Here is a 14744-nt window from a genome sequence, read left to right as displayed (position 1 = left end):
TATTCATTTATTCTCATGAACACTTTTATGTCTGTGTACAGAGACAAATTACCAATATTTATTAAAATAAATGCCATCACATATAGATAAATTATATATTATAGAATTCATATATATATATATATATATATATATGAGCTGTTTTAAGTCTCTTGTATACAGCAATCAGCCAAAATATTACACCTCCTGACAGGTGAAGGGATAACACTGATGATTTGCAGTATTCTTCCCACAATTTATTTAAGCTGGGTGAGAAGAAGCTGTAAGCGGACGGTAGCCCCTGTATTGTGACCAAACTTTTCAGTAACCACCCAAAAACAGCCGGGTGGTTACTGAAAAGTGCTGATTGGTGCGCCCAGCTAAAAGAGGTCGGGGAACACTGATCTGGTTACATTGATGGGGAGGAAGTTATATTATGCAGCGAGGGAACAGTTAGTAGTGAAAGGTGTTGTGTTGAAAGAAAGAAAGAAAAATGTGCAAGTGTTTGGTCTGAGTTACCTTGACAAGGGCTACATTTGGTGACACAAGGACACATTTATAGTCAATCGAGGAGCACAGATACAGTCAGGGTCCTCACATGTCAGGGTGTTCAATTCTGTGTCTGTATTTTGGAAGACAAGAAAATGTTTTTAGCAACATTTAGCTCACACTGTGTTTTTCTCCCCCGTTTTCAGTTCTCTAATTTACCGTAGTATCATGGAAGACTTGTTTCCATTTGGTAGCTGAAACAGGTCAAAGGTGTTTCAAACTCTATTTTAGCAGCAAGTCATTTCTGCTGACTGCAAAAGCAGAAACTAATAAAAGAAAAGCAGCTTTTCCTGCTGAAATATATAGTTGTGACGGGTCACCTTTCACTCGGAATACATTGACGCCGGCTGTAGATTGTAAATGGGGGTGGAGGTGGGGGGGGGGACACAAAATATATAGAAACAACTCTTGTATTTCTGCTTGTGACATGTCATATTCGGTGTTACATGGGAGCTTTGCTGCCTCTAAATGTCAGAACTCTGTGCTGGTTCGCTCCAGGCGGAAAGGAAGCAACGAGAAGGCTGTGGAGAATTATTGGATAGCCGTGTATGGGGTAGTAATTAAGTGCATGCAGACCTACCAGAAATCTTCTGTCCTCATCACCAAATTTATTTTCATTTCAAAAGCCATTTTCATTATTTTGTAATCTGCAGCTTTTATTAAAATAGTTCATGTGGATTCTGCCATAAATGTCCTTGTTAAGACACTTCGTGTATAAGGTTTCAACACTCTTTCCCTGTCTTCAAGTTCTGCTCCTGTGTTGTCACCGTATCCTGACATGCTGATACTTCTAGTTCCACAAGCTCCCACCCCCACCTTGTGTGCTCGGCATGCTGTAGGTTTCTGTTGCTCTTGTTATATTGCATATATAATATACAATGCCCCTCCCCTGCCATGTTTCTCCAACTCAGTCAATATTAAGTAGACAATGCATACATTCCATTGTGGGTGACCTGTGTATGTACACATTGTGCTTCGGATAGGCGGGCTGGTGATAAATCTCGAGATGGTCGCCCTGACACATCGCCCGGGAGCCCAGATGCACGGGGCACAATAGGAAAGTCATGGTGATTTCAGTCAAAAGGCATTTCCATCTGCTTTCAAGATGAGGTGGCACAGAGCAGGGGAGGTCATACAAGACCCTCAATGTGTCCTCTACACAGGGGGTGAGAGGCGTGGACCAGCCTGTGTGCCACCACTGGGGAATATAGAGATCGCCATGACATGGACTGTCTGAGGAGCTCCTGCTTCTAAGTTTTTGTACACCAGAATGTGTGTATTAACGTAGCTAAGAATAACGTAAAATCATTAGGAAAATGATACATGAAGTATTATTTAAATATAGGAATATTGTGGGGTCACCATCACTAGAGGGGTCACCAGCAGGAGGAAGGAGGTCCTGATTCCCCTATATAGAAAGAATTGTGGGGTCACCATCACTAGAGGGGTCACCAGCAGGAGGAAGGAGGTCCTGATTCCCCTATATAGAAAGAATTGTGGGGTCCTGAATATTATATATAAATCTTTAGTTAGTCCTTCCTAAGAATACTGTTGTCCAGTCCTCCTGTCCTCACAAAAAGATATCAATAGGATAAGTCCAGAGATGGGCAACAAAAATAGTGAAACCTCTGAGGGATAAAACATTTTTAGAGAAACTTGCAGTCCTATATGCGATATGAATGGCTTTGAGGCACCTTTTGAAAGATGTGAGATGATCAGGAACCCCGGGACATGACCTCAGAGCTGCAGGAACAAAGTTCAAAACTAACAGACGTATGTAATATTTGGAACAGACAGAATTTTAGAATCAGTCAATGGAAAGGGTAATGAAGATCCTGCTGCAGATTATATTATTCCACCGTTGTATGAGGAACTCATCATTCAGATCCTTGCAGTAGCTGGCAGGAGATGTTGGGTGTTGGAGGTTATCCAGTCTGCCTTAGAGGGAGATAATACATTATAATATATATGAAGATGCACAGGTGTGAGGCATAGGAGGAATATATTACCAAAAATCTGTAAGGGTTTGTACAGAATCCACTTTGTCACCCAGCTTAATACTTCTTCCTAATACCAGCAGAACATTGAGTGCCCCAGGCAGACATTTCATGCTTATCATTTATCTAAAGTCTACAGAGAGCCAACCTCATCCATCCCGCTGGCTGTGTGACCCCTGATGGACAGCCATGACCCCCAGCTTGTGACACTACTGCCTGGTGTGTAAACAGGGTGCCAGGGGCATTCGTCAGATCACTGGAAGATATATGGCCATTCTGATGTCCAGATGAAAAGCAGAGCCAGAAGCCTTCATTACACATAAATAATGATCCCAATAACTGACACACTGCACCTGGGACACAAAAGCCAAAAGTAACTGCAACCGATCCATTTATTCTGGCTAAAAACTTCAGTGTTGTCGGAAATACTTCTTAAAAAGCTATGGCAAGTCTTTCCACTATCTTTATCTCTTTCACAAAGACGCTTCATATTCATTAGAATGCAGCCAATCCGATCACTAGAGACCAGTGACATCACTGAGATCCTTCACAATAATAAGATCGCAGCCAGTCGGATCACTAGAGATCGGTGACATCACTGAGATGCTTCACAATAATAAGATCGCAGCCAGTCCGATCACTAGAGATCGGTGACATCACTGAGATGCTTCATATTAATGGAAATGCAGCCAATCTGATGACTAGAGACCGGTGACATCACTAAGGTGCTTCATATTAATAAGAATGCAAGCAATCCGATCACTAGAGACCGGTGACATATTAGAGATACCTCATATTGTTGAGAACCCAACCAATCCGATCAGTAGGGACCCGTGACATCACTGAGGCATGTAACTCTTCTGCTTTCTTTAAATAGAATATATTAAGTATTCCTCTGGAACATTTTCGCTAAGTTGATATGTTGTTGTATTGGAAATCTGCATACAGTTGCAGAATTTTGTTGATTCACACGAGTTGGTTTCCTCGGTGTGTCATTAATACATTCATTCTGTTCAATCTCACATTTCCTTGTACCTCGATGCTATGAGGGAATTATGAACGCCCCCAGCTATGGGGATTACAGACTTTTGAATGTATGAGCAGTCTGGGTGAACGGAGGGTAATTTCTCAATTAAGCATCCCGCCTGATATCGGTATAAATGTTTAACTAATCACCCTGACCAAGAGGAGGGGAATACTAAACACGGCTTTGTTTCTTGATCATAAATAATTGAGAAGTTCATAAATGTCCTTGGGACTATGTAAATTTTATGGCTCTTTGAATAAATTGTGCATGATTGACTGAAGAGATACAAGACTCCCCTCCCTGATAAAAACAAAAAAGAATCTCTGTGGTCTCTGCAGGCTGTGTTCATTTTGACCTTGTGAGGTGCGAGACAAAATAAATGCTTTGCAGAGCACTTGTGTGTACTGAGCCGGAGAGATACTAGAAAACATTTTCTGCTGTGGATGTCTTACAGCTCTGGTGGCGCCTAAGGTCACCAAATGTGGCTTGCAGAATAGAATGACTGGACAGTGCAGAGAGTGCTGGATGCAGCCCCGTGCACAAGAAGAAAATACGAAACAACGCCTGGGCTGTAAATAATCACAAATCAGATTCATGTTTTTATTCCTTCACCTGCAGATGAGAAATAACAGCTTTCTCCTACTCTTCATAAGTGCACAACTTTGTGAGATTGTGTTCAAGACATCATCGTGAACTCAGCATTCAGGAAGGCTGCGCGCCTCTCTTTATCCCTCTTTCTATAGAATAGTAAAAAGCAGCAGACAGCAAAGCGGCCATAAATCTGAATTCCTCTTTTCTTCTACAAAGATGGGATCACCACCACAGGATCCACCATTCTCTCTGCTTTTGTTTCAGGTGGAGTTTAGAGCTGAATCTTCATTGAATTCAGAATTTTATCATTTTCAATCAGTGTCAGAATTCTTATTTAAACGGATGAATATGACTTTACTGAAATTTAGGGAACATTTTGGATTGTTGAAGGGTCCATCCCTTTGGACCGGCTGTAGAAAGGGACAGAGGGGGACTGGTGATGGGATAGATAAATTGGAGCATGCCTGATATTGCAGCAAGTCGTAAAGATATGAGAATTGTTTTCCTGTGCACAGCAGACTTCCTGTTAGTAATGTAACCAACAAGTAATGTAACTAATAAGTAGCTATAGAACTTTCAGCCTGGCATTCTATAGTGAAAAATGACAACTAGTAGCAATGTAGGGAATCCAAATACAATATAAATAGAATATCATGCAACCTCTTTGGAATCACTTCATATCTACATGCACTCCAGTCATGGTTCGCACGTCATTTCTCAACATGGGTATCCAGATGGTGACAACAGTGGGCCATGCCTAACAGGGTCACAGAAAATGCCTGAATATTAAACTTCACAATCTACAATCACATTTTCACCATGGGAATACTCTCTCCTCCTATGCAACGTCTGAACTATCCAGGATTTGGGAAGGCTTTCCGCCATACTTCCTAGGAATCCAATGAACCTGGCTGTTCTGTGGGTGTGCATCCCCGGTCAGGTTTCCTGACTCCCTTGCAGACCTCGGCAGTGGGACACTCGGCGCAGAGTCCGCGGCTATCTGTATGACGGATACTCAGGGTTTAATGAAGCTGTGAAGGAGCCATTTTGAGATAACGCAGAAATCATCGCCTTGTCTCCTCCGGAGTGATAAAGAACTGTGTGAAGCTGGAATTAACGGCTGATAAAATCTCCCCATTGCTTGTAAAGTTTGTGATTAATATTTGTAGCGACATCACCATGAAACGACCGTCGGCTGGCGCTGCCATTTTTCTTTTAATTAGCCAGACATATTGAACCAGAAAGAGTTGCGAGCAATTTCTAATTAAAATGGAAATTGAATTTAAAACCATTGTTTATCATTTTTCTGTCCGCTCCTCTGTCTTTCTTATCGCAGTTTAACGCCCGGCCATACATAACCGTAATAAAACTTCGCTCAGATCAATTTTACTGCAAACTTCATTGAAATGGCGACATTGATAAGACATTCCATCACACCAAATATATTGCATTGTAATTTCATGTCCTGCTGCAAAGAGTTTCCACCTGTACAGAGATTAAAGCTTAGAACAGCGATGGCGAAGCATCTGATGGCATTTCTATGCAGGCCTCCTCTATGTGTGTGATAAGTTTGGGTTGATGTTTCCTCTTTACAATGCCTGATGATTGGGGTTTTCCTTTCTTGTTCCTCAGTCATACATGACTGGACTCCGCTCTCTGCTCCCCCTCACATTCGGCATATTATGAGGATGATTTCAGTGAAGATTCTATAGGATTTTCTTGGTCTCACTCCAGTTTCAAAAATAAGAATTGTGGGTAAATATAGAATATGAGTGAACCCGTTGGTCTGTTGTCTGTCTCACATTCCAGAAATATTCTTGGCGTTACATGAAGCTGATATCCTGCCAGACCAGGCTGCCAATGTTTATCAGCATCCTAATGTATTTATTAATGATGTATATAATCGTGATCTGCCTGCCAGCTCCATGTTCAGTCCCCGTGCAAGGTTATCAAGGCGTACGAAGTGCAGATTTTACTGGCACTGGGTGCTGTACATGACTGCTCATTCCTTTTGGAAATGCTCATTTCCTGGCTGCTGTGCTGACCATCTGGTTTCCAAATTTTGAAGTACTGACCTGGAACAAGTATGCAGGTTCAGAATAAATGGCTCTGCATTATCAGCTTTATCTGTACTGTACATTGGGGGTTCTTGAACTGAAATTGGCATAAGGAAAAGATTTGTATTCTCTGTAGATGACTGGTGGGAGTATCTAAGTGTAGAGCGGATGTAACAATAATCAGGGCCAGGCTGAGGATGATCCCCATATCAGCCCACATCTCTATCTGCACATGGAGCTTCTCAGACTGGTGATGGGCCTGCAGTGCCCCAGTGGAGTGCAGTTCACGGCTTGTAAGCAGCTCCTTGACTCTTGTGATTGTGAAATAGTTAAACACAAGAACGTATTATCATAATAATAAAGCGGAGAATCTCAGCCTGGGGCCACGATTAATGATTTAATGTTTTTGTGGAAAGCCTTCATCTCCCCCATCCCCACCTCACTGGTAATGACTGCGAGGTAATGAACTATAAGGATCTGTGAGTTTATTGCCAGCAAAAATTACTGACACGTACCGACTGTGATTCACAATTTGTCTTTGCATTGTACGACATACCTGACATACTGCCGCAGGGTGGTGCGTGTCGGTGACAGGTTCTGTGTGTCGGTGCAGAAATCTGGGAATAACATTGGTTTACAGACCGGTGACATCACTACAAGGACCTGTAGGATTCATTTTATTATAGTGCTGGATTTTGTAATTCTTTGTTTGAAGTACGAACATGTAGCAGAATGAACAAAGAGTTAAACAATAGTAGCAGCACAGACTCGTATTCCTCTCCATGCTGATTATAGTTTATTTGTAGAAAGGATTATAATGGATTCTAGGGAATCCAATCCTGTGTTAGTATGTAGAGCGCAGTCACATATGGGGTAATGTTCTTATACATTGTAAACAGTGCCGCATAGAAATATACAGAGCGGGTCACACACAGACCCGGCTTCCTATGAAAGGTTCCTCGCTGGAGATGAAAAACAAACAGGGTTCAATCCAGTTCTCCCCCTACAATCACTGAGGAAACCAGAGACGCTGCTACGATCTATACAGAAGTAATGAATAATATTCATCCTCCAACATACACATTATTAGGTCAGTGGTAGGCCAGCAACATGGTGCCATTATATATCAGGGACATTAGAGTGTCAGCTCCTATGTACAGAAACTGATGGGACTGGCTTAGTGTTCTCTCTACAGCACTGTGGTATATGTCAGAGCTATATAAATGAATAATAATAGTGACTGTAGGAGGTCACAGTAAAAGCTCCTCTGGTAGAGACTGGTGTGGTGACTTTTATTTTCCATCTTGCTATAACACTTCTGTAATTTGCCCCACAGATTTCCATTACCTCCTTTTGGCCATATTTTCCACCTGCGTTGATTATTTCACATATGGAGATTTCTGAGTGTGTTGTCGCTCTATAGGGTTCATAAAAATTTGGTAAGCTGATCTGTGTGATCACAATGCATTGTCTCTCGCACACCAGCGATGAATCAGAGTTGCTGGTCTGAGTGACTTTTATTTGAAGTAAGGAATGTTGGTGGACGGCCTCAAGGCTTGTGCTGCGTAATGTTACCCTAATACAATGTTCTATCTACACACAGCTGTAGCTGAATGTACATTGTGTTCACTTTGGCACGTTTATATTATGTAAAGCATTTTTTTTTCTTAGTACAATGACAGGTTCTCTTGTGCCATTCTCTGTTTCCACAGCCCTCTCCTGGCAGTGTCTTTTGCTGCAGCGTGTGCCATCCCAGGGATCTCCATACTGACTCTGGCCGTCAATCCTCTGACCGGGGCTCTGGGTGCCTTCAACATTTTTTTGTACACCGCCTGCTACACCCCCATGAAGAGGCTGAGCATCACCAACACCTGGGTGGGCTCTGTGGTGGGTGCCATACCGCCTATGATGGGCTGGACCGCCGCAACCGGCTGCCTGGATCCTGGTAAGTAACAAAGTAATAAAAAAAATTACATCTGCCATCATTCTTATGGTTGAATCTAGAAAACTGGACAAGAATATAGTAGAAACCAGTGGAGGTTCTTTGCATTTTCTGAAACATAAAGCATTGTTTAGGCTTTGATTGTCCCCAATTAGGGCTCTGCAGTGTAGTTCAAGGACAAGTCTGCAGTGGACTCCATAAGAACTCCAGAGATCGGCCATGACTTCTGTAAACACGGAGCAGCCTTGTTACAATACACAGAGATTAGTAAGAGGCTGCAGGCGGCTCTGCCGGTAATTATCATTAGCGCTATTCACTTCCACCATTCTGGGGCCTAATTGTACCAAGTGCCAATTTTCTGGCTGCCGTTGTCACCTTCACAGGGGTTAACCCTTCAGGGTCTCTTATACAGAAATAAGCATTGGAAGGCCAGTTTAGCAATAAGAATATAACATTTTTTTTTATTGCCAGTAATGATTGATAACAGATATATCAGCATTCTGGGGAGAGGCCATTGTTGGCCGCCTTTGGATTTGCTGTACAAAAATTGAAAATTTGAAAGACAAGAGGACTTGTGATGGCACCTCTAGGTGATCCTCATTGGTTGAATGCATGCAGAGACCTTGCACGTGGTTCAGTACAGTACTGGAGGTAATGGCCGGTCATGTCTGGGGACCACAGCAACTCCAAATTTCAGTATCTGTAGGATGCTGAATATGACAGCGGCTGGGGGCAGAATTAGGGATTACGCGATGCTCTGCTTTCTATAAAAATTAACAGATTTGAATTTATAGTTCTCTTGTAAAGCATAAGGTCGCCTAAAATTCTCTAAGCACTGCACAGCCCCTGGATCAAATCTCTGAAAATTCTCCAGGGCCGTCTCTGTACGTTGGGCTTCCTATAAAATTAAATGGACACCACATTTTGCATGCACCAGAACAGAGCATAGAAGACTACATACGGGCAGAGGCCGCACAGGCACAGGGGATCAGGGGTGATCCTTTGGTTGGAACATTTGATAAATATCCTGATCCCCCATAGAACAGCTTAGGCTGAAGAGCTTGCAATCCAGCAGTATATAGAACTCCTGGTAGAATATGAGCAATGTGCACCCCTCAGCACCATGTGCCCCATGTCCTCATCCATCTTGCCCCACACAACTCTCAGTGACACATAAAACTCTTAGCTGTCACTCCGGGGCAGAAAGCCTCAGCTGTCACCTTGCTTGTAAACAGTGACGTGATGTCGGGGGACCCCCGCAGTAGATGGGCTCTTCCTGTGGGGTTAGTTTGGTTTATTTAGATAACAAAGGAACAAACATCCTCGCCACGATGAAGGATGAAGTCTCCCCCAATCATTTATTTTCTCAGCTTTGTGTCGGCGCTGGGACCTGATCAGTGCGGCCTCTCTATATGCTGTGTAAATAAGACATAGTGAGTGCTGTGCCCTCAGGCCGCATTCATTATAGACACGGGCTGGAGTCACAGAGAGGAGGCTGGGGGTACAAGAAATGTGCAGTCACTCTGCTTTCTTGTAAACTCTGGATGGCATTTAGTTTGCTAAAGCACTCCGCTTTCTAAACAATTGGCATTTTTATTTTAAATAAATACTGCACTCGCCTTTTATTATTCTCTAATGTGTGGAAACTCTGCAGTTTAAAGGGGACCTGTCTGGGTAGAAATATGGAAGCTGCCACTTCACTGGGAGTAATATTATGTGGCCATTGAGGGGTGTTGGTCCCTGGGTTGGTGGGGTTATGCTATGAGAATGGCAGACCATATGGTGAAGAATCCCCAGCAAAATCCTTATAATAGGGCAGAGAGGTGATTGTGCAGATTCAGTGACACGGGTACATGGCAGACATGCTGTGAATATTTGTCTCTTTTTGCTAATGGTTCTCTCTCTCTCTCTCTCTCTCTCTCTCTCCCAGGTGCTCTGCTGTTAGGTGCCATCCTCTATTCCTGGCAGTTCCCTCACTTCAATGCACTAAGCTGGAACCTTCGAGAAGATTATTCCCGAGGAGGTTATCGTATGATGTCTGTCACACACCCAGACATGTGCCGGCGGGTGGCCTTACGGCACTGCGTAGCTCTCATAGGACTGTCCACCTTAGCCCCAGCCCTGGATGTAACCACATGGAACTTCGCCGTCATCTCTCTGCCAATCAACTTGTACTTCTCCTACCTGGGGTATCGGTTCTACCGTGATGCCGACCGCAACAGCTCCCGGAAACTCTTCTTCTGTAGCTTGTGGCATCTGCCCACCCTGCTGCTTCTTATGTTAACCTGCAAAAAGTCTGTGGTAGGCAAGAAAGAGAAAGAGGACAAAGATCCCAGCTGAAAGGGAGACAAAGACAGGACTGCGGGGTCTGAACCCATTCCCCAAACATAGAATACTGTATATGATGGCCACATCAGACTTGTCATATATTGGCAGAAAAGCCGCTACCTCCGGGCCATGAGAAGGGAAAAGGCCACATGAAAGTAATCAGGACTGCAAAGCTTTCTTCTCCAGCACTGATTCCAAGGAGTGAAAGAGTAAACAGAGCCGTATTTCAGGAACACATGGGCAGCGTCAATCTGCTACTTCTCTGTGTACGTTTTCCAATAAACAAAGCGAATTGATGGTGACAAGGCCACACTCATTCACTGAACCAATCTGGCTGCAGGCGATGAAATGATGCTGACAAATGCAGATGCACCATCTGAGTGAATGAATTGCATCCGCATTGTCACATCACTTCTCACAAACCTGTATTGTACAATCTGGTCTAGGAAGCATCAGACTCCAGCTGATATTGGTACAGTACTAGTTGGGAAGGTAAAGGTTCAATCTGATTAGCAGAAAACGTGGACACGTGTCCACCAATCGCATTGTTCCATAGACAATAAATGGTCAATAAATTGTTTGCTGCAAGTTTGAATTTAATTAACCCCAAAAACAAACTTGTAACATGTTACAGCTTACCTCTCCTCAGGTGTGGTGGGTGCCTTAGTTTTCATGTTACCAAGTGCAGAAATAAATTGTACATCTTGCCAGGATTCCAGTATTCTTGTCTCAATTGTATCAGATTTCTCAAAATAGAATGTGGAGAGTTTAGAAATTCAAGTCCTGTCCTAGGGTGAGAAGCTCATTCAAATCTTCCATAAATCCGCTACAGAGGGAAGATGTGAATGAGGTTTTCTCTCCCAAGGATAGGATGTATTTAACAACAGGTAAACATAAAAGGGTAAAAAAAAAACCTAAAAAAAAGGAAAACTAATGCAGCCACAACACAAGGAGTGACACAAGGAGTGACAATCTGTAATATATGACATTTCTCTTTTTGGTTTTATATGGTTTCAGTACACTGTAAATAGATATTTAAGTTTTATGGGGAGCCTGGTGAGCCAAACAAGATTGTGGCTTCCTCTTTACCAAGGAAAAGCTCCTTTTGCTTTAAAGCTTAACAATGCCACCCCATCATTGAGCTCTTTATTTTTAATAATCTATGCAGAAAATTCAATCCCTGTATTCTGTGTCCATACAATTTCCATGTGGTATGTGGCCCAGCAGGGTCCAGAGTCACTCACATCTGTATGTGTATATATATATTGATACAAGAAATGTATGGATACAGAATAAAATATTTGATTGGTGCACCCAGCAACCCACACAATGAATATGAGAAGAGATGATGGCAGATCTACAATAGTTGAGGAATTTGGGATTCCATTTCCTTGGCTCCGATATTCAACAACAAAAGACTATACTCGGCCTCTATACAGAAAGAGAAGAAAATGTGTGATCTGTTTTGTTCTTGTATTTATTTCTTCATTTTAATTTGCTTGCCAAGGTTGTAGAAGAGGTTAATTTATAAAACCACAAAAAATATCGGGGAGAATTTGCATTCTCAGGGTTATCACTGCAATTCTCAGTGCATGGTTTGTGATGTTTTTGCAACCATGAAATATGAAAATGCAACAGCGAATCACAGGGATAAAAAAAGCTTTCCAATAGTATTATTCCAGCAGTGATGAGAAGCAGACACCAGTGATAACGGCACAGTTCCTCCAGCTTACATTGGAATTGCCATCATGAAGTGATACACTCATACAGTGCATGCTGGCCGTCACCATCGGGTATCACTGGTTTGAAATTACAGAAACCCCATTTAGATCTGTAAGTCTGGAATTGTAGAACCACAATATAGCTGATCACAGCTGCAGCAACCTAACAAAATGCAAATAATGCAGTGCTAATGCCAGGCTTTATAAATCGGCCCCTAAAACGTCATATTTAATATTCACAAAGACTAAATTATAAACAATGGGAGTGCAGTGTCACACAATATTTTTTTAGGTTTTAGACTCCTTTTAAGCCAAATTTATTTTCTTACTTAAAGGGTTTACAATAAGAATTTCTGTGTCCTCTGCAATATAACATTTGGAAATCATTGACAGCGATCCGCCTGTATTTCTAATCCTCGGTCTATACTGTCTATATTACCTCAAGGCAACCAATCAGCCGTAGACTGCTGGCCTCAAGAACTATAATAGGATTGGTAGCCGTAGGTAAGTAAATGTAGATGCTGAAAGATTTCCCCCCAAAAAACAGATTTGGGTTCCATTTCAGCAGCAGTATCATTGCACTGATCTGCTGGTGTTACCTTTACCTTTGCTGAACCTACATCCCACACATGGGTAGCCGGGTCCTATGAACTGTCTGCCATTGAGGTCTCTGGGTTTAGGAAAAGCTGCAAGTCCTTTTGTGCCAGATTAGCAAAACATATCTGTAAATGTAAAAACATAACACATAAAGCTGAAGTCTGGGCAGATATTTTATTTTAAAACACATTTCACCCAGCAATATCTTCATAAAACATGTTAGTAATAAAAATATATTAAGTACCCGTGTAAGGTCTAATATTCGCATATTGCCCTGCAACAGGGTGCTTTGGAGTGGGAGGAGTTAGCACAAATAAACCAATCAGGGCTCAATTATTTAACATAGCAGTAACCACACACACCACCGACTGTAAAATCTTCTTTAGATCCACCAACAGATATAGGACAATGGGCCACAGTCTGGTTTATGGATGGAGTAGGCATATTTCATAGCTCTAGCAATTCCAAAGGAGACTGTAAATGGTATTTCCCCCCACCCCAACTCTACAACCAATCAACACAAATTGTATGGTTTGCTGTCCATGAAACAAATGTTCTAGATTCACACACTGAGCTCCTTGTCCAGTTTATGAAGGAAAGTGACAAATGTATCCATCTCAATGAGGAATCCTCAAAGGCTTGCAGTGAGTGGAGCTACCGGTAGAATTTTACTGGTCGTATGATCTCACCAGCCTTTTTTTTTAACATTTTATACAAAATAACATAAAAGAAAAAACCCTGATGGATCACAAATATTGGATACTCCCAAACCATTCTAGGAAAAGAGACAAGAAATCAGCATTCATGGACAAAAACATACAAAAGGCAACTGCAAATCATTTCCGAGCCACATCGATAAATGTAATCCCAAACCAGCTTGTGTCTTATAGCAAATCATATTCTGCATTGTATGGATCCAGCAGGGTGAAGCCGCATCCGATGAACCATCCTGTACAACTCGGCAGCGACAGGATCACCAGCAGCCTACTTACCTTTTATTATCACTGGACCAGCAATATGTTACTTTCTCTGATAGCAAGTGAAGTTTTGTAGCATTTAGGACACTGATGAACACTTCCATTAGGTCTTCCCTTGCAGTTTGTCACCAGCAACAAAAGCCCCTGTCTGACAAAAATGAGTGATGTTGCTATGGTCAACAAAAACAATTCTTTATAGAACTACAACTCTCCAAAAAGTCAGTTTCCTAAAAGTGTAATCTGCAGAGTTTTTTGGTTTCCTAAAAGTTTTGGAAAGATCTCCCATGGAGCGTTCCTGGCCCTGATTCTGCTCACCCCATGGGTTATGCCCACACGTTTCTGCCTCATAAGGGGAAAATGCAGCAGAAAAAGTTCACAATAGTTAGAGACCTAAAAATCTGGCACCCCTCATATTGGTGACCCTATTGGGAGAATTCCCCCCACCTCTTATTCTGGTCATCTGCTATAAAAGCAAATCTATTATTCCCAGTGTGAAGTAGCCTTACTTTTTGGAATCTCTGTACAACTCTTTGAGCTTTCTGTACTTGAATAAACACTCGGAAATACTGTATTATTTACATATTGTCATTAATTCACATTGTTGATTTCAATAAAGATTAAAAAACAAGCTGCAATTTCTTCATTGTCTTTCCTAATTCCACATCTGTTTGTAATGTAGGCAGATCACGATTGTCACATTTGATCGTCCTCATGTGCCAGCCAACCCTTTACCTGTCATTACTATTGGAGAATCATCCCATTATCCTGAATCCAGGAAACACTAAATATTTCCTCCTGGATCCTCTTCCAAATGACCATTAGCCCCTATTATCCTAATCTGAGACATCATTGTGGGATTCGGCTCTTGGCCGGAATTCCTTCCACAGCGTATGGAATGTGACTCCGGAATTCACCTCCATCTGGGTCCATGTAGAAGCCCTTAGGCCATGGCACTACAGAAGGTGTTGCTTCCAGATAC

At 42.2% G+C, this 14744-nt stretch overlaps 1 protein-coding gene across 1 annotated transcript in view; it reads left to right on the top strand.

Moving 5' to 3' along the window:
• COX10 (cytochrome c oxidase assembly factor heme A:farnesyltransferase COX10) overlaps positions 1-14393 on the top strand; it is a 60402-nt gene extending 46009 nt beyond the window's left edge. Inside the window, exons 6-7 of the mRNA XM_072403584.1 lie at positions 7913-8145; positions 10073-14393. Of these exons, the coding sequence (XP_072259685.1) occupies positions 7913-8145; positions 10073-10482 (643 nt within the window). The 3' untranslated portion in view covers positions 10483-14393. The remainder of the gene's footprint in view (positions 1-7912; positions 8146-10072) is intronic.
• The last annotated feature ends 351 nt before the right edge of the window (positions 14394-14744 follow it).

The sequence above is a fragment of the Pyxicephalus adspersus genome, chromosome 3 (assembly GCF_032062135.1).
Source record: "Pyxicephalus adspersus chromosome 3, UCB_Pads_2.0, whole genome shotgun sequence".
NCBI classification, from domain to species: Eukaryota; Metazoa; Chordata; class Amphibia; order Anura; family Pyxicephalidae; genus Pyxicephalus; species Pyxicephalus adspersus.
The sequence above is the reverse complement of the archived record's forward strand: the minus strand, read 5'-3'. Positions and strand labels throughout refer to the sequence as shown.